This window comes from Takifugu flavidus, chromosome 7 (genome assembly GCF_003711565.1).
Source record: "Takifugu flavidus isolate HTHZ2018 chromosome 7, ASM371156v2, whole genome shotgun sequence".
NCBI lineage: Eukaryota > Metazoa > Chordata > Actinopteri > Tetraodontiformes > Tetraodontidae > Takifugu > Takifugu flavidus.
The window spans coordinates 7368787-7386827 of NC_079526.1; the positions used below are offsets into that span (position 1 = coordinate 7368787).

Consider the following 18041-nt stretch of genomic DNA (forward strand, 5'->3'; position numbering starts at 1 on the left):
TAGTTTAAATTAGGCCATATGAAAAGAAAATCATCACACCAGGTATACTTTGGATAGTGTATGCATTTACAACTTAAAATGTACATGTGGACAAAACAATAGTTGTTGTTTTCGGCGCTTGCCAGGCGATTAGTTATTTTATTGGTTGAAAGAAAAACGAGATTAACGTTTCCACCAATCCGAATGAAGTTAGATGAGTCGTCGTATTACTGACGTCACATCCGCCACCCAGGACGAAGGCGCGCGGTACGATCATCGTTCAGAATTAGCGTTTATAGTTTATTGCGTTCCAAAACACAAAACAAAAACATTGAATTAAAGCATGAAATGTTGAATATGAAAGAAAGCATTTCCATAGGCACTCGTGTAGAAGACTGTGTTTTTGACCAGAGGACCGTAACTTTAAGGTAAGCAGAAGTTTCGTCAAGTGAAACGTTACAGAAACAGGAATTATACGAACTCTATTCATTCATAAATGGTTTAAAATGGTAGCCGAGTTTCACATCTATTGTTAGCAAATGAATTGCGTATGACTCATTCGGTATTTCTGCTCTGAAACTGTCGAGACAGCTGTCTGTCCGTCCGTCCCCAGTGGGTGTAATCATCATGTCCCAGAGCAGCACTTCTCTTCTGGATGAGCTGGTTCACTGGAGTCAGGAAACATGTCGCCAGGAGATAAAGTCGGTCTTGCCAAAGCTCACAATATCCTTACATCATTTTTACAAGCCGACTAAATTGTTGCCTTCATATAACAACGATTTGGGTGGAAAAAATATATTCTTTTGAAAGCGTATTAAATTGTGATTTCCTTGATTGCCTGCACTCTTTTCACCATCAGTCGGAGAACTGGGATGATTATATACGTAAGTTTTTTCATTGTGCATTTTGTAAATAAAAACAGTCCATCTTTAATTTGAGGCTGACATGTCTCTGCAGGTGTTCTAAAAGTAATTACAGAAATGTTCCTCCCACATATTGAATTGTCAGAGCTAGAAACGGAATGCTTCTCCAAAATCTTACCAAAGGTAAGGACTATATCACATTCTAGGGGTGTAGTCAGCCTTTAATATATACTGATATACTCTGATAGTCTGTGTTTCATTGTGATGAAATATGGTATATGAGATCTGAAGGCCTGTGTTGATGGGACAGGCGGTCACAATGTTTGACAGCATGATGAAAGAAGTGGTGGATCAAGCTGGGGGGTTATCCAGCCAAAACAGTGAACTGTGTTCCTTACTAAGGAATATCCTCCAGGTATGCCTTATTATTGCTTTTATTTTTTTTAAATTGAGAAATGAGTGTTTCAGGTGACTTTTTGCAGATGATAAATCAATGTGGAAAATTAGCTTCACACATAACCACTATTTGAGCTGCTGCTTTCTGTTTAAGGCAATGATGCAGGTGATAGACGTGCTGTCCACTTGTGTACGTCATGTGGGCACATTTGAAGAGGCACCAGACTTAGAAACTATCAAGTCACTGCCCACCTGTATCCTTAAAATCCTGAAGGAAACGTTTAAGCACTGTAAGGTTAGTCTAATTTAGAACAGGCTCTACTGGGATTATTTTGAATTTCAGTATAAATTTAACTTAAGTGTACTCCTATTGTCCACAGGACAGTGAAATGGTTTACTGTGGTCGTATGTCCCTGGTTGCTGACCTACTGCAAGCGCTCTTCAAGGGTGCCTACACTCTCCAGAAGGCTCTATTGGAGCTTCTGGACAAGATGTCACTCAATGCTGGTGCCTCAGAAGATGAAGTGTCTGACATTGTATCATGTATGTACTGCTTGTCATTGTGTTGTAAAGCTCTCCTGTTCTTTTACACCTTTAATTGACTTTAACTGTTCTATTTTCATGTTTCCCTTAAGTGATTCACAGCTTTCTGGATATCTGCTTTATTATTTCCAACCTGGACATGGCACTGCATGCAAACACATGGAAATTCGTTATCAAGTCAGTGCACCAGAACCAAATTAATTTGACATGACATCTGAATGGGTGATTTCAGTGGTTATTTTAATGACTATTTAACTTGTTTTTACAATTTTAATTATTCAGACAGAGTTTAAAGTACCAGTCATTGGTGGAGGAACATCTTCATCATGGTGATATTAGCAGCAGCCTCTGTGATAACCTGCTGGTTTATGTCCACAATTGCTTGGAGCTGGTTGATCAGATGAAACTTTCAGGTCTTCAGGTAAGAAAGCTTCTATTTGTAATAAACTTGTTCTTATTAATTTTTTAATATACCTCACTGTAAAAATAATTTATTGCATTTTATTCGGCCTGTTACTTCTCATTCAATTCTATTTTGTTGTTTACAAGGAGGCAACACAGATCCCGGAGTACAAGCTGTTTCAGAAAACTGCAAAGATGTGCAGATTCTTTGCCAACACACTAATTCATTATATAAAGGTAATGAAACAATTATCTCCATACAGAACTGTCAGATTTATCCTGGAGGATATGAATGAACAGACACCCAAGCACACAATCTGACAGAAAACACAAACTGAGCCAGTGTAGATTTTACTTCCAAGGGGGAGAAGGCAGCTCGTTCACAGTCCAACTGTAACAGCTCGTGCCAAATCCCAACCTGCCTCTTCCTGCATGCTTCCTTTATTCAGTGGATAATAACATCTGAAGGACAACTTGGAGTCTGGTACATTTCCACTGAATCCTTCTGCACACAAATTTTATCTGGTGACCATAAAGATTTTATTTTCTACATAGCTGATAAATGAGTCTGCTCTTAGCAATCTTAGCCTAACTGTTTCCGACGATAACAACTGTACATTTTCCAACAAAAACTCTGCTTACATCCTCTGCTAACATCATCGAACATCCTACCACTCGTTATCTGTTACGCAGGAATTCAAGTTTTTTCTGGCTAAGTATTGCAGCAGATTTCACCAACTCTTCCTCCAGATCTTCAGGTGTGTACTCTGACTCTGGGTTTTCAAAAGCAGATTTTCACAACGCTTTGTGCTGTTGTAGTTGTTTGTTACCTAGTTAGGCATCAGATTAAAAAAAAAAACCCAAAACGTTCTCTTATCATTTTTCCAGCAAGTTTCCTCCCTGTATAGGAGCTCCAACTCTGACATCAGCTCTGTCTGAGGAGCTGAACGCTGCAGCTCTGGTTCCAATGGATGCTGTCTTACTCCAACTGTTGCCTTTACGGTCATTTGCAGAAATTGTCCTCCAGAAGGATCTTCGTAAGTTTAAATCGCAATTTTAAAAATAAAAAATGTAGGCACCATATCTAAACATGTACCTAATATGGATATGGTCTTTTTGTTTGTTCACAGAATTAAGTCCTGAACATAAGCTCCCCCAGTGTCTCCTGCTGGTCAATGTCCTGAGTCAGCTCCTTTCCCAACCAGAGGAGGAACTGCAGCTTTGGCACACTGGCAGCCAGTTCCCAGAGGAAACTCCCCGGTAACGTTTTTACTGTCATTAGCGGCGGATTCACATAGCTAAATGTTGAATATGAATGAAGTGTCACCCTTTTTGCAGGCTTCCACTGTACCAGGCCATTTTCACCAGTTTCAGACAATGCCTTATTGAGCGGAAGTTTCCAGTGCTGTTGCCAGGGGTGATGATGAAGGGTCAGGCCCAGGTCCAGGTCACTCTGCATCAGCACGTGTGTGTGCATCTTTGTGCCAGTGTGGCTGCACTTCCCTCAAAGTATTTCTCTGTACTGGTGAGATCTATACATTTCCAATCATGTTTCTTGGTGACTAATTTAAATAAATTCTTTCTATTTCAGTGCTTTTCACAGGCAGACTGAAGTCGCCTACAGATTTTAGAGATCTAAACAGTAATTTGATTTAGTGACCTTTTTTCATGACATATTGAGACTTAAAGGACATGTTTCGGTGATACTGTTTCTTTTTCCATGTGATCAGCAGTAAACTGCCCTTGACCATAAAGGTTCAGGTTCTCAGCCTCTGTTTTTGTTTATAATGATGTCAAACACGACTGGACACAGTCAACCTAGTGTAATCTACTGTAGACTGTTTTTTTCTGTGATATTTCTTTTCTACTTTTGGCAATTGAGGAGACACGATTGTTGTTATATCCTTGGTAGTTTATTTGACTCCAACCTTTACAGCTCAGCCTTAACCTTGCAGTTGATAATAGTTTTAGTAAAGATACACTAAATTTACGAGAATTAACTTCATTTTCAATGTCAGTTTCATTTTTATTGTTGCGCACTACTGCGGTGATCAGACAATGGAAGTGTTTTTTCTTTTTGATCTAATCACTTTCAGGATTTCCTCTCTTTCAGTGGTGGTTTTTGTTTCACTTTGATTTTCTGATATTTTTCTCTAGAAAAACATGTCATTTATTTTCTCTGTATTGTTTTCCCCTCTTCTTTATCTTTTAATTTCAGGAACAATGCTTGGCCAGTGCTGTACTCCAGTCTGATAGTCAAACAGCTCTGCTGGCAACAGATGTTTGGTGCTTTACAGCTCGGTGAGAATGAACCCACACCTGTTTTTAGGGACCCACTTGTTTTTACACCGTACCGTCTGACTGTGCTGCCTTCTGTGCCACAGGTATGGGACAGCAGAACTTTGTCTTCACCATGTACTTGTCATCGGTCAACTGGTGGGTATAGACTGGGGGAAAAGTCAGTTATTCAGACCATTGGCTGGTCATGGGGAAAATTGTACAACCTCCTGTGGTCAGAGAAGATAGCATGTTGCAATCCCATCTCCAACTCTTGTTTACTCACTTGTTGAGTAACTTCAGAAGGTCACTCATGTATGTAAATATTTGTGACCTCTCCCTGAACAATTTATAAAATAAATCCTCCTAATCGCTCTCTGTCAGGGGTTTAACATGGGGTCCTCACTCTTTTCTGTAGCATTCTCTGATGATTGTTCTCCCCCTAAATTTTACTCTTCAACTCTTCTTGTGTAGGTGAAGCTGTGCACTGCTGCGTCTTACCAGGCATCCCACCTGGGTCTGCTTCTTAGACGCATGGCTTTTCTCATGATGCCAAACCACCAGGTTAGAAAGGTTAAAAATGTAAATGTCAAAACATATTTTATGTTGGTAAGACGATCTCTCATTTACATAATGTAAATACAAAATAAATTATGCTGGGTTGAGATCAATACGCATCCAGGACCACTGCATATAGTGCAAAGTAACCAAAAAATGGAGTATTCTCTCTCAACCATCTTTGTTGCCAGATGGAGCTGGTAGCACGTTTCCCTCCCTCTGAGGTGGAAAATCTTCCCGTGTGGCAACAAATCCTCCTCAGAGCACTTTCGCAAGATGTCCGTCTCCGTGTGGAGACAGACATTATTGACCTTGCTCAGAAAGTTCTTTCTGACTGGGAGCGTGGGGGGCACAGGCTAGGACAAGTAGATAAAGTGGTAAGAGCAACTCTGATGCAGAATGACTGTTGTGATTCCACACATGTGGATATTTTTGTTCTGCCACAAACCTGTCAACTAACAAGCCCAATACATCTTTTTGTTTGTCCAGAATGCACTTCTGTCGGCCCTCTTAGCTGTGGTTCGGGGCTTCTCATCCCCTGATGAAGAGCGTGTGCTGTCCACAGTGCGGTTAGTCACACAGCTGTGGTTACGAATGAGCCCTGAGCAGGTCAGAACCCCAGAAACACACAAATACGACTGTCAGTGACTGACCATTGACTTAACTGCCACACTCCAGGTTCAGACACACCCCGTGCTGCAGAGCACAGTGCAGCTGCTCCTGTCCATATCAGCCATTTTAGTGAAAAACATAGAACACCCAGTCATTCTTCAGGTATCATTGTCTCTTGGTTCATTTCTGTTCTGATCGTGTGAATGTTTTTAATTGATGTATTCTTTTGATATGTGAGCTTTCTCTTTCCGTGTGTCAGGCTCTGTTGTGTGTGGATACTGTGGTGTCTCAACAGTGTGCGCAGCCTCAGCTTGTGCTGGCTGCTCTTGAGTTTCTTTCCTTCCTTGGGAAGATTTTTGTTCCTCCTGAGAGCCAGGTAATGACAGCAACCTTAAATTCCATTTCATTAACACAAAACTTTACTGTCTGCAAAGGGAGACAGATGTTTTTTCATTTTTAATTATCACGTCATGACGATTTACTTGTGCATATTGTTTGCGGTGCCAAGTCTGAAATAAAATTTGGCTTTTCGATTCAATGTATCAAGTTTAAACATCTCAAAGCAACTGTGATTAACATATATTAATTTGGATATTTCATAATGAGGATTTGAAATCTAAATTTTAATGCTGCAATATATAAACAATGGTTTCTCCATTTTAGAATCAAATTCTGCCCAGGATAAGCAGTCTGTTTGGAGTTCTCTTGTCGGACACATCCTGGCTTTTACATCACCATGCACTGGAGGCCTTTTCTCAGTTTGCAGAGGTAAAACAGAAATGTAACCGCTGAACCCTCACGAATTATCATCACATTTCTTAAAGTTCGGATTTGAGCGCCCCACCCTGGACAAAAGCGGTACAACCCTTGCTCTGAAATAAGATACAATTTTCAGTATAGTTTAGAAATAAAACTGAGGGAGAGTTGAATTAAGACTACAGAGTCCTGATAGATCCCCTGTCACCATGCTTTCTGTGCTCGAACAGTTTGTGCCACTAATCAGTCACAGCATTTTCTTGAGATCCAAAAATACCAAAGCCAATTTCCTTGCTGTTATTTGATTATGCAGATCTCATGAGAATGTTAGTGTGAAATTATTTTTTTTAACTACTTAAAATTTTTCCCATTTTCTTATAAGGTTACAAACCACGAGGAGGTAATTTCACAAAGTTTATGCAAAGAGGACACCAAAACAAAGGTGGTGAACTATCTGAGCAAGGTAAGATAAAATAGCCTATTATCAGGTTTAGCTTCCAACTGATCTCAGTGACATCGACGTCATCAGGTGATTATTGTTTTCAAAAGACGGTGAATGCAGTGGAAGACCTGGAATCTCGGCTACAGAGGATCAAGCTGGAAACAGCAGTCATTGAGCAACACAACAGCAGGCTGGAGAACCAGAAAGAAGAAAATTCAGACAAAGAGACTTGTAAGACCGGTGAAGATTCAGAGGTGTGTAATGTTTGCTTAAAGTATCATTCACAGGCTCCTGCAGAGCACTGGCTTTAGCTTTAGTATCCTGTTCACTTGTATTTGCACCTGGAGCCACTCCAACGCCCAATGTACAGAGTGCACTAAAACTACATTTTATTTTAATGTAATTGTTGATTTTCCTGTCTCTAATGTCTCCCTCAGCCTTGTCCAAAGAAAGCTCGGCAGGAGGCCGGTGCAGACGAGTACAGCCGCTACATCCAGACAGCTGAGAGCGCTTTAAAAGCTCTTCAGGCTCTAACTGAGGGGAAAAATAATGCAGCACCGGCTCCACAGTGGCTGGAATCTAGACTACAGGAGTTGCAGACCCTGATAACCCAGATTAATACAGCCACACACAAACACTAGCCTCTACAGCCCCAAATTATTGCTCTCTGTGTATTAAAACAGATCTGAATGTATATTCTGTACTAAAGCCTTTCATTTTAAATATTAAAATTGTTTGTACATAATTCATTTATTCATATCTGATATGTTTTGTTATACAAAGAAAAAATTAAATAGAAAATGTTCTTTGATAAAGTCTTTTACTTCCTTGTCAAACAAAAAGCAACTAATAAATTACCGTAGGTGGTTTCTAGTTTACATTCAAAACGTAAACATTTGCAAATCATCCTGACACTGTTTCGCCATATTTTGTTATGATTCTGAGGCCGCTACTGCAGTTGGCACATTAAAAAATAAGAGAAGCCAATGAAATCTGGACAATTACGTCACCTCTAGGTCAATAATGTGGCAAAAATGACTGGCACCACCTGCGAAGCTTCTCTCCCACTTGAACAGAATATGATTCTTCATTAACAGAATGGGATAAACAGCCTGATCCCATCATTCCCTGCAGCATAATAGTAAAAAAAAAAACTACATCATGAAGTCATGAATGCATGTTAAGATGTCTGCTCCATGGACAACAGATGTTTAGATGTTATCACCAGATATTTTCATCCTCCCAGTTAAGGTCATCTTCAGCGGCCCAGCCATCTGCTTCAGTCTTTAGAGAAAGAGGAGGGGGAAATGATTAGTTTTAGCTGATAATACAGTTTAAATCAATATCTGATACATTTTAGAATTTTCGGTTAATATAAAACCATTTAGACCTCAGAGTGAAAGGAAAGGAAAACACGGGACGAACCACATTATGCACATGAAGGGGAACTCTAAAGATTTCTCTTCTACTTGCCTCAGTTAGGTTGGTAGCTGCAAACTTGCTGTTTAGTGCAAAGTCACTCTGGAGAGACTTGACATGTTCTGAGGGAGATGAAGCAGCATCACTGCTCAGTGGTAACAGAGTACTAGAGGACAGTTTGATGTCTGGTACCATGTCAGCAAACAAGTCCAGTTCTGGGTCCAGCTCCCCCTTTTTCTTCACCTTAATGGTGAATTCCTCCCCCAGACCTACAGTTCCAGCTTTCTTTTGTGGCGCATTTTCATTAGCCTTTAGATTCAAGGTGCTGTCGGAGTGTATCTCCTCTTGAGCCCAGCCATCTTCCCACGAGGAAAGGATTTTGCTTTGCGTGGACTCTCGCAGTGTTGAGGTCAGTTTGAGAGGTTTCGAGGAACCCAGTTTCAGCGATACAGGAGCCTTTTTAACAGGTATAGTGGTGTCTTCCCTGGCAGGGGGAGGTATATTACTGTCTGATAGGGGAGATGATGGAGAAAGATCTGAGGTAGGTTCAGCATCCTCAAAGTCATCCCATGGCTCCTCTTCCAAGTCTGTGTTTGAGAGTTCCAGCCTTCTGCTTACTGAATCATCTCCATCTGATGTCTGGATGTGGATCTGAACTGACTGCCCATCTCTGTCCTCCATCCCTCTGTGGTCGCTCCATTCAGGCCAGTCTTCCTCTGGGTTCTGTAGTATGTCTCCTGGCCCTGTGCTGTAAGACACTGGCTTCATCTCATGGTCCTGATGAAAGCCATTTAAGGGTAGATTCATCTGCCTCTGGATATCTGAAGTTTAACAGCAAGCAGGTTCAGTTTGGGCAGAAGGATTAGGCCTACATTGTACTGTTAGTTCTTACCAGACTTGGATGTCACAAGATAATCTTTCTTGGCCTCCCTTCCTGTCCTTAAGGTATCCAGATGATTCAGTACAAAACTTTCTTCGACTGGCGGCTTTGGGAACAAGATTTTTGAAGGCTGGGCTACCTGAGGGTGTGTGCCGCCGATTATATGTGCAGGTGAAGCTAAAGGGAACACCAAATACAAAGCTTAAAGCACATTTTATGGTGTCTTCTATAACAATGGCTTCTTATTTGTGAATTTCTGCTACAATTACTGATACTGCTTACTTTCAGGGGTAACCTCTGTTGACTTGGTGAAGTTTGGCGTGGTGCGTTTAAAGACCTTACTTCTCTCTCCACCAACCACCACTTGAGCCCCCAGCAAAGGGACCAACACTGCCAGACTCTGCAGTGTCATGGCAACCAGATAATCATTGGTGTCTCTCATTCCCAACAAAACCTGCAACCGTGAAAGTAGAGAGGACACAATTATGTAACAGTGATTATATAATAGCAAAACTGAAATACAGAAAATATCACATCCCGTTGATGACCAGACTGGACATTTTTGGACACACACAGCATACATCTCCAAAATGTCAAGCTTTTTTTTCTTAATCACAGATATCCAGGGAATAATGAATCACCTGAGGAAGGATCTGGTTTTTCAGTTCATCGTGGGAGAAGAACTCAGCATAACTTTGAATGTGTGCTAATAGAACAATCCGGATATGTTCTTCATTGACCTTGAAGAGTTTCAGAAGCTGAGGGATCACGTGTTTTCGGTAGAGGGACACAGACAGCAAGCATTCTTCAGAATTCCCACCACCACCGCTGGAATCTGGACATAAATCATACAAAAAGAAAGTACATAAACAATTATTTTGACCTTCAATCACAACCTTTACATCATGTGTCATAGTGCTGAGTGATCCTACCACACTTTGGCCTTAGAAGATGTGGCAAGAAGCTTTTAACAGCCGTAGGCTCTGCAATAACCAGAGAGTTGAGGAGTTTGGGGACGAGTCGTGCAGCGGTCAGCTCTTCAGGGAGACTCTGGACTCGATCGAGAAGAAACCTAAAAACACAAAAATCTCATTGTGCAAAATATGCAACTGACATTATATGGAATATAAATGAGCTGTATATCTTTCTTAAATCTTATGCTATCTCCTGTTAAATTTAAACCTATCTATGAGACAAATTAATAAAAATGGAATTAAACTACTGACTCAAACTCTAAAAATGACTGAGTCATTAATAACCAGGCTTATTTCTCACTTGAAGAATTCATTCTTTTCATCTTCTGTCTTCAGGGTCAGGCTCTTCAGAAAGTTCATCACCTCTAAAAAGTCATTCCTGTTGAGAGAAAAACAAAGTGTTTCATAACAAATAAATATCAAAAAGTTTTATCTGTGAAAACAAACATCTGTATACTGACCGGAAAAAGTCATGAGTCAGCAGGGAACTGAGCGGGGGGCGTGACAGCGGGTCTGGGTTCAGCAGGCCTGCCTGCAGGGTAATCGCCAAGCTGTCCAACAACTCTTGAGATACTGGAAATAAAGGGAAATAGAGGAATGAGGAAAGTGTCATCCAAAATATCTCAGAGTGTTGACAGTAACTGAAAAGAGGATATGACATCACTACTGTGGTTAGACCATCACTACACTCACCAAAGTCATTCATGTGTGACATCAGTGACTCCACCAAAATGCCAAAAGAGTAAGAGTCTCGTGAATGAGCATTACTCTCAGGAAGGATTTTAAATCCTTCAACCTGTCAATGACATGGATCATGAGCTCATGTCTATAAAACAGGAAATTCTACCATTGAATCATCTTTAATCCGCTCACCTGCTCTTCTGGCGGAACACAGCTGGCCTCTCTTAGATTCTGAATACTTTTGAGAAACTTGGGATGAAAAAAAACAACAAATACTGTTGAGTTTGGCATGTCATCAATGGGCTCATGTTTGTGTTCTACACTTCAAGAGGCATTTTTCACTGTCTCACCTCGGGTGTTGCTTCAGAGAACTTGCACACTGTCTCCATCCCTCCCAGTTTCCAATGACCGTCTTCACTGACAAACACAGATGAAACACAGACGTTGTTGTGGCTTGATTTACCCTGGTGATTTGAAAGGGGATGTTATTTCATGAAGACAGTTCTGTTGGCAGTACACCCAGAGCAATATTCCACACTCCTCCTTGCTCACCCTCTCGTGCAGGAAGATGAGAGCCTGGAGGACGTCATAGATGCCTGCACAGACTTCTTCTGGGGAGAGGCTGTCCAGCAGCAGCTCCAGGGGCTGCACACGCTCTGTGACCAGATGGATGCCACCATCCTGCACTGAGCAGGAAAGGAAACGCAGTAGACATGGATGCCTCAAGGTCTTCAGGTGCTACAGGAAACCAAGACGTTTTAGAATTTGCACGGGTTGGAAAATCCCCTAATTGTAACTTATAGTACATGATTATATCAACGTCTAATCATCTGGCTGTGTAGACTGTCTGGCCGAGACAAATATTTCTCCACCTTGGCAGCTTTGTTGACTTTATCCTCATTGCCACGCTTGTGAACAACACGGAAGCAGGTTTTGATTCTTGAAGGATCGCTGAGTACATTGTGAGTCCGGAGGGCAGGGTCAGCAATGGCTCCTCCAGAGAATAGCTTTGCACCGCACTGCTCTCCGCACCCATGGCTGAGTTTGTTGCAGGAGCTGCAAGGCAATGAGGGGTCAGATTATATTACAGCAATCTCACCAAACGTTACGCGGCAGCACAAACTAGTCAGTCTCTACAAGTGCGACCATTAAGAGTCTTCACGTCGTGACACTCACGTGCACATACCTGTCTGACAGTACTGGTCGAGCGGAAGCTGTGTTATATGCCGAATAGGCTAACATCAGCGCTACGTTAGCCAGCTTCTCATGGCTACGCTTGTCTACAACTCTTTCACACCTTAAAAAAACTTGATTTCTCAAGAAATGACACTAAAATAATTATCAGCGTATTTAACTGAATTGCAAAATCGGTTTTGATAAATGTAGAAGACAATTTGGCAGCCCTATCATGTTATATCAAGAAAGCTAGTGCGACGCGGCGCTGTAAACACAGATACTTCCGGTAAAAAGGCGATACCACGGCATGGCGACTACAGTTACTTCAAAATATACGGTTATTTTTGGTTTTCCATAGATTAAAGTCTTTAACCTCTTAAAAATACATAACTCTTATTTTTAATGATTATGGCATGTAAACTAGACTTAGCTCAACACTGCGGACAAACTTTAAAAATTAATTCAGAAAGAATACCCCTGCTTAAACGCTAATGGTTGCCACCACATCGTGTGACATACCGTAAATCCTGGAGACCCGACAGTACCACATGGTGGCGTTATACTCCAGAAACTGACAAACACATATGTGATATAATAACAGTCGTGCATATGACAATCTCTTGTACAGAACTAAGCAATTTGCAGAAAAAAAGTTTATTATAGCCATCAAGGTATAAATATGAAATCAATTTCTCCTGAAAAAACTGTCACTGCCTCTGAATTTAATAATTCATCAATTAATATAGTTTTAGTAGTAGTAACAAGAAGTGAGCCCATTGGCCCATGTATATTTTTGCAACATGTGATAGCTATTGAAGTGCAAAATAAACCTTTTGTTAAATTTGTGAGGGGTGGACATCCCATGAAGTTGACTTTGTTTTGCCAAACATACGTGCAACTCACTTCTTGTGCATCATTTGTGATTAAAACAACATTTCAGGAAAAATCCTAAAGTCAGTGAGTAAGAGCTGTAAAGAGCATTTCTGCTCTCCTCTTTCTGCTGTCCTCTTTGGAAGGAAACAGATGCATATCATGAGTTACAAAACAAAACAGGTGAAAACCGCTATCACAGCGGAAATGACGTGTCATGCAGTTAAGTATGGGCTGTTACCGCAGTAACTGTACAGCTGCAAAACCAATCTGATGACATGGAAGAGCTCGGTAAGGTCATAACTCATTTTCAAACAGTTTTGTGGACATTGTCTTAGCTAATATTAAATTATAATAAATAATCATTCTATTAGGATGCACTACATTTAAATAAGATGAATAAAATGCAATTCATTGAAGATACATACTGTTGGGATAATTTTGTCTTCAGGCACGTTCCTCCTTTTATTCTTATTGATACATCTGAACAAGTCTGACAACATTGATCAATACAGAGAGATAAACACTTTATTGATCAAGCATGAATTACACTGTGTCAAACAGTTACTGGAATACATTTTATTCTACTTTATTGCAGTTTAGTTTTCTGTGGTGCATATAAAGTAGACAGTATACATTTTAATTCCAGTAATCATGGACTTTTTATGTGAAAGCACAGCTTAGTGTGAATTCTATTTTCTAATGTGTCGTCTGTTTCTAAAGACAATATAGGGACCTCTTTGCTCCCCTCCCCCAAACTTCCACATGCAACTGCTTAAACAAATAACCTACTTTCCATTTGCACTACTTAAAACATGAGCTGCATATTTGTACCCCACAGTTGCAAATTGCAAGTTTTACTTCTGCTGCGTTTCACTTCCTGTAAACACATCCCTTTGTTGAAGGTTGTCAATCATCCAGGTCAGAGTCAGTCCAGGAGAACTGGGTTTCTGGTCTCAAGTCTCCTGCACCTCTCAGCAAGAGCTTCTTTAGTTCTGTAGAAGAATTTAGGACAGGAAAGAGCGTTTGGCTGCTTTGCTAGATGCTTGTTCCGGCATCTTTATAAAGCAGACTTTGCAAAGCAGACTTTATCTCAACTCACAGGAGAATGGTGCAGTGCGTGTGCTTTGGTGGTTATATGGTGTGATATCATGGTTACCGGTATATCAGCGGTGACAAAATTTACCGCTTGCATTCTGCCACAGATCTACTCTTGCAAGAGCTTGCCCTGGGTTCTACACATCCAGAGAACAGTGATGAGGGTGGGGGCAGTAATCCAGATGGAGAGGTGATGTCCCAGACAAAAAAACAAACATTCTTTCATTAGATGCTAATTTAGATTCAGACACTTTAGATAAACATTGATTAACTAATCTGTTCATGCTTGAAAATTCAATCACAACATGACTGTGTCCACAGCTGCCAAGTACTGTTTGTTCTGGATCAACCAGGACAGGAAATGCGTCAGCTTCAAACACCTACAAGTAAATGAAGATGATGTTGAAGACAAGGATGATAATTTCTCACTTCTACACTTATTATTATTATCATCAGTATTATTATTAGTGCTAATAGTACCGGTAGTAGTATATAACTGAGTTTCTAACCTCATCATACAAATATATTTAAAAAAACAAACTATAATTCTTATTTTTAAAACATCATCAGGGACTCGAGATATTGATTCATTTCAAATTTCCTGTCTGGGTCTTGAAGTGAACTGCCAACTCCTGTAGAAGCTTCAGCAAACTCAACTAAAGAGCTGGATTCCATCTTGGAAGAGCTGTTAGGTCTCGGACCAGAGGTTTGTGCACGATTTCTTGGAATGCTGCAGTATTTGTAAATTCAATTAGTGAAAAATCAAAAAGAACTTTTACTTTACTGACAATTGTCAACACATATTTGACAGTAGAGGGCAGAATTTCACTAGTTTTGATACAGCATCTGTAAGTACTGGGAGTTTGCGACTTAAAGTTCATAAATGCCTCAATTATAAAACAACATGCTGAAAAGTTTGAAAAAAAGAAAGAAAGAAAAAAAATGTTTCACTGGGTTTGCCACCACCTCCACAGCAACAATGTGTGGAAAGCAAAACAGAAGGAGCAGATCGAGTGGACAGCGAGAGCAGCGGCAGGTCTTCAGCTCCAAAGGCCTCGACTGTGAGCAGGAAAACAGATACTATCGATGATCTGCTGGGAGGTCTGAGCTCTGACCTGGAGAAAATTGGTGTGGACACCGCAGCAAAGGGCCAATGTGCCTTGTGCAAAAAATGCATTGTGGGAAAGGTACCATTATTCACATACAAGCAGTTAAATTATACATATGATACATTGATTCTCCATTTACCTTCTCCTCCCATTCATTATTATTATTGTGATAATAATAATAATTGTTATTCTGTAGATAATCACAGCACTGGGTGAGGTGTGGCACCCCGAGCACTTTGTATGCGTGGTGTGTAAAACGGAGCTGAGCAGCACAGGCTTCTTTGAGAGGGATGGGCGTCCATATTGTAACAAAGACTACCATCAGCTCTTCTCCCATCGTTGTGCCTATTGCAAGGGGCCCATTTTGCATGTAAGGAAACCTTTTTTGTATTTCGGCATTCATCGTGACCTGGAATATGAATTGGAATTTTTAAATTGACAATTTATTAGATAATTTCCATCAATATTATGATAATTAGCCAGTCCAGACAAAAGGTAGTAACAGAATTATGTAATTTATCTATTTTTCCAGAAGATCCTGACAGCGCTGGACCAGACCTGGCACCCAGAGCACTTTTTCTGTGCACACTGTGGAGGCCTGTTTGGATCTGAAGGTCAGGAAGACTTGCACACACGTTTCTCTTTCCTTGGAAACCGCGACTTGAGCAAACAGTTGGAAATAATTTAATTCATTAGCGCTCGGAATTAAGCTGGTATTCCTTGTTCCTCTCCCAGATTTCCTAGAAAAAGATGGAAAGCCATACTGCTGCAAGGACTTCTACCACCTCTTCGCTCCCAAGTGCTCAGGCTGCGGCGAGGCGGTGAGGGAGAACTACCTGTCTGCAGCCAAAGGCACCTGGCATCCAGAGTGCTTCGTCTGCTCGGTGAGCCGCTCTTTACCTCAGACCACACACACACAGACACACACAGCTGTGACTCACACACCAGCTCCACGCTACACGAGAACGAGACCTGCGCATTTGCTTTATTTGCAGCATTCGAGCCACACGGCTGATGAAAACCTTATGCCCCGATGAATTTGTTGCGATCGGTTGATGCGAATAAATCAAGGAGACCCATCGATGTGGCCATCTTTTCCTTTCTGTTCGAATCGACTCCTGTGTGCAGCATCTGGCCGAAAACGATTCAATGTGCAGCTCCCTCGCTGACTGACTGAGGTCTGAGCAGTTGTCATGTTCTGACATAAAGCAATTCCTGACGAAAAAATACAATGCCCATAAATCTGCCGCGACAACGAGAGTCCATCTAGATCAGATTCTCACCTGAACTCCCGAGGTCGGCACGTCAAAGTGCGGCAACCCGTAAAATTCTGCACCTTTCCAACAAATTCTGCAACACAGAGGTTTCACATACCATCATGGGTCAGGAGACAGGCGTGTCATAAAAGCCTCGGCCGTGCGTGTCGACGTTACTATGTCAGCTCTGCTAATGCTGCAAGTTCCATCTGTGGTTTTACTGCAATCACAAGTCTAAACGTCGGCCAAGAGAAACGTCTGCAATCAAGGACAGGGCCGTGCAGCATCCCTCCCGTAGAGAACCGGTCGGGTCATGTTCTTCGCAAGGACATAATAACCATCCAGTTGCGCGTTTCATTGTTATTGCAGATGACACGGAGGCTGCAGAAACAGGAAGCGTCTCTGGCAGCGTTGTGAATATCGCTTTAGCGACGTTACACTGCTCCGTGTGTTCACCTCTGAGCTCCAAACAGAAATATCTCATCAGCTATTTGATGGATCGCTGTGAAATTCGCTGCAGCGAGTCGCAGTCCCTGGAAGATGAATTGGAATATTTATGGTCTCCCGATCATCTGCGCGCATGTCCGCTCGTCTAGCAGCTGCAAAACTCATGACAGTCCCAAAAGGACCAATCTGTAGTCTGAGTTAAGGTCCATTCATCAAACCCTTTCATGCTAAATCTAAATATAGTGAAGGTGGTGGACATTACAAGTGCTAAATGCCAAGACTGTCATTCAGATTTTCTAGTTTTTGCTTACATGAGACCTTGAACTTCTTCACAGCTTTAGGCTTTTACTTGTTTTTGTTGTCCATTCAGTTGAAAGATTTAACCAGATGACTAATTACTCATAATAACTTTAATTCCATTTAAATGTAGTTCTGCATATAATCAGATGCATTCCATTTAACTTTAAAGAGCATTTTTATTGTCACATTCTTAAAAAAAAAAACAGGACTGTTTGAAGCCCTTTACCGATGGCAACTTCATGGAGCTGGATGGACGGCCTCTCTGCTTCTACCACTTCCACTCCCGGCAGGGCACGCTGTGTGGCGGGTGCGGCCAGCCCATCACGGGTCGCTGCATCTCTGCGCTTGGCCGTACGTTTCACCCCGAACACTTTGTTTGCGCCTTCTGCCTGCAGCAGGTCAGACAGGGCATCTACAAGGAGCAGAAGGGGAAGCCCTACTGTCCGACCTGCTTTGACAAACTCTTTGTGGGAGAGCTAGGAGCTGCGTAATAGAAGTGAAGGCAAAAACAGGGAACCTGTTAAGGTACATTTAGTACAGGAATGCAGAAAGTTACAGTCTTCGCTCCAAAGGTACATTACTTGTGATACAAATCATTATGTAACAGAATAAATAAATAAAAACATCATCTTTTGTACTGATTTATTTATTTGTTGCCAAGACTTGGATTAAATTGTCTGATATTTCAATCCGGAACTTGATGATATAAATGGAAAGGTAAAAAGACCGATTTGCAGCTTCGGAACATGCTTTCCATTAAGCTGTGCTCCGTTTGCCACGAGAGTTGGCAGCTGTGAGATGTTCTCTCACAGCCTGGAGCTCATCTGTGCAGACCCAAAGCTTGTGTTGGCAATGACTGACATGGAATCAACATGCCAGCCTGCAGGTTCCTACTCCTTGACTTACAGTTTGGACCTGAGCAGGCAGTGAAGTCAAACAACCTCTTCATGCAGGACACAGACTCCTTTATGGATGCTCATGGAAGATTAATGAAGGCGCTGAG

At 41.4% G+C, this 18041-nt stretch overlaps 3 protein-coding genes across 3 annotated transcripts; 2 read left to right on the top strand and 1 right to left on the bottom strand.

The window, feature by feature from the left end:
• Positions 1 to 220: 220 nt before the first annotated feature.
• On the top strand, positions 221 to 7573 carry firrm (fignl1 interacting regulator of recombination and mitosis). Its single transcript, XM_057038416.1, has 25 exons — positions 221 to 407; positions 571 to 702; positions 824 to 863; positions 937 to 1025; positions 1153 to 1257; positions 1393 to 1533; positions 1619 to 1781; positions 1874 to 1958; positions 2064 to 2202; positions 2331 to 2420; positions 2877 to 2941; positions 3072 to 3220; positions 3314 to 3443; positions 3522 to 3708; positions 4402 to 4484; positions 4568 to 4619; positions 4935 to 5024; positions 5210 to 5395; positions 5508 to 5627; positions 5697 to 5792; positions 5890 to 6006; positions 6294 to 6398; positions 6769 to 6849; positions 6936 to 7082; positions 7266 to 7573. Exons 2-25 carry the CDS (start codon positions 607 to 609, stop codon positions 7467 to 7469), a joined length of 2760 nt encoding a protein of 919 aa, XP_056894396.1. The 5' UTR covers positions 221 to 407; positions 571 to 606; the 3' UTR covers positions 7470 to 7573.
• Positions 7574 to 7631: 58 nt separating this feature from the next.
• Positions 7632 to 11838, bottom strand: scyl3 (SCY1-like, kinase-like 3). The gene is given in 14 exon segments (XM_057038418.1): positions 7632 to 8112; positions 8302 to 9068; positions 9140 to 9304; positions 9410 to 9581; positions 9769 to 9962; positions 10060 to 10199; positions 10403 to 10480; positions 10563 to 10674; positions 10795 to 10897; positions 10975 to 11031; positions 11133 to 11246; positions 11335 to 11520; positions 11655 to 11701; positions 11704 to 11838. Coding segments are annotated over 14 exon segments (2313 nt in total). The 5' UTR covers positions 11819 to 11838; the 3' UTR covers positions 7632 to 8049.
• A 1208-nt stretch (positions 11839 to 13046) lies between these two features.
• lpxn (leupaxin) lies at positions 13047 to 17666 on the top strand. Its single transcript, XM_057038409.1, has 9 exons — positions 13047 to 13119; positions 14034 to 14116; positions 14248 to 14312; positions 14545 to 14632; positions 14901 to 15113; positions 15232 to 15405; positions 15568 to 15649; positions 15771 to 15919; positions 17245 to 17666. The coding sequence occupies exons 1-9, from the start codon at positions 13107 to 13109 to the stop codon at positions 17527 to 17529; spliced, it is 1152 nt and encodes a 383-aa protein (XP_056894389.1). The 5' UTR covers positions 13047 to 13106; the 3' UTR covers positions 17530 to 17666.
• The last annotated feature ends 375 nt before the right edge of the window (positions 17667 to 18041 follow it).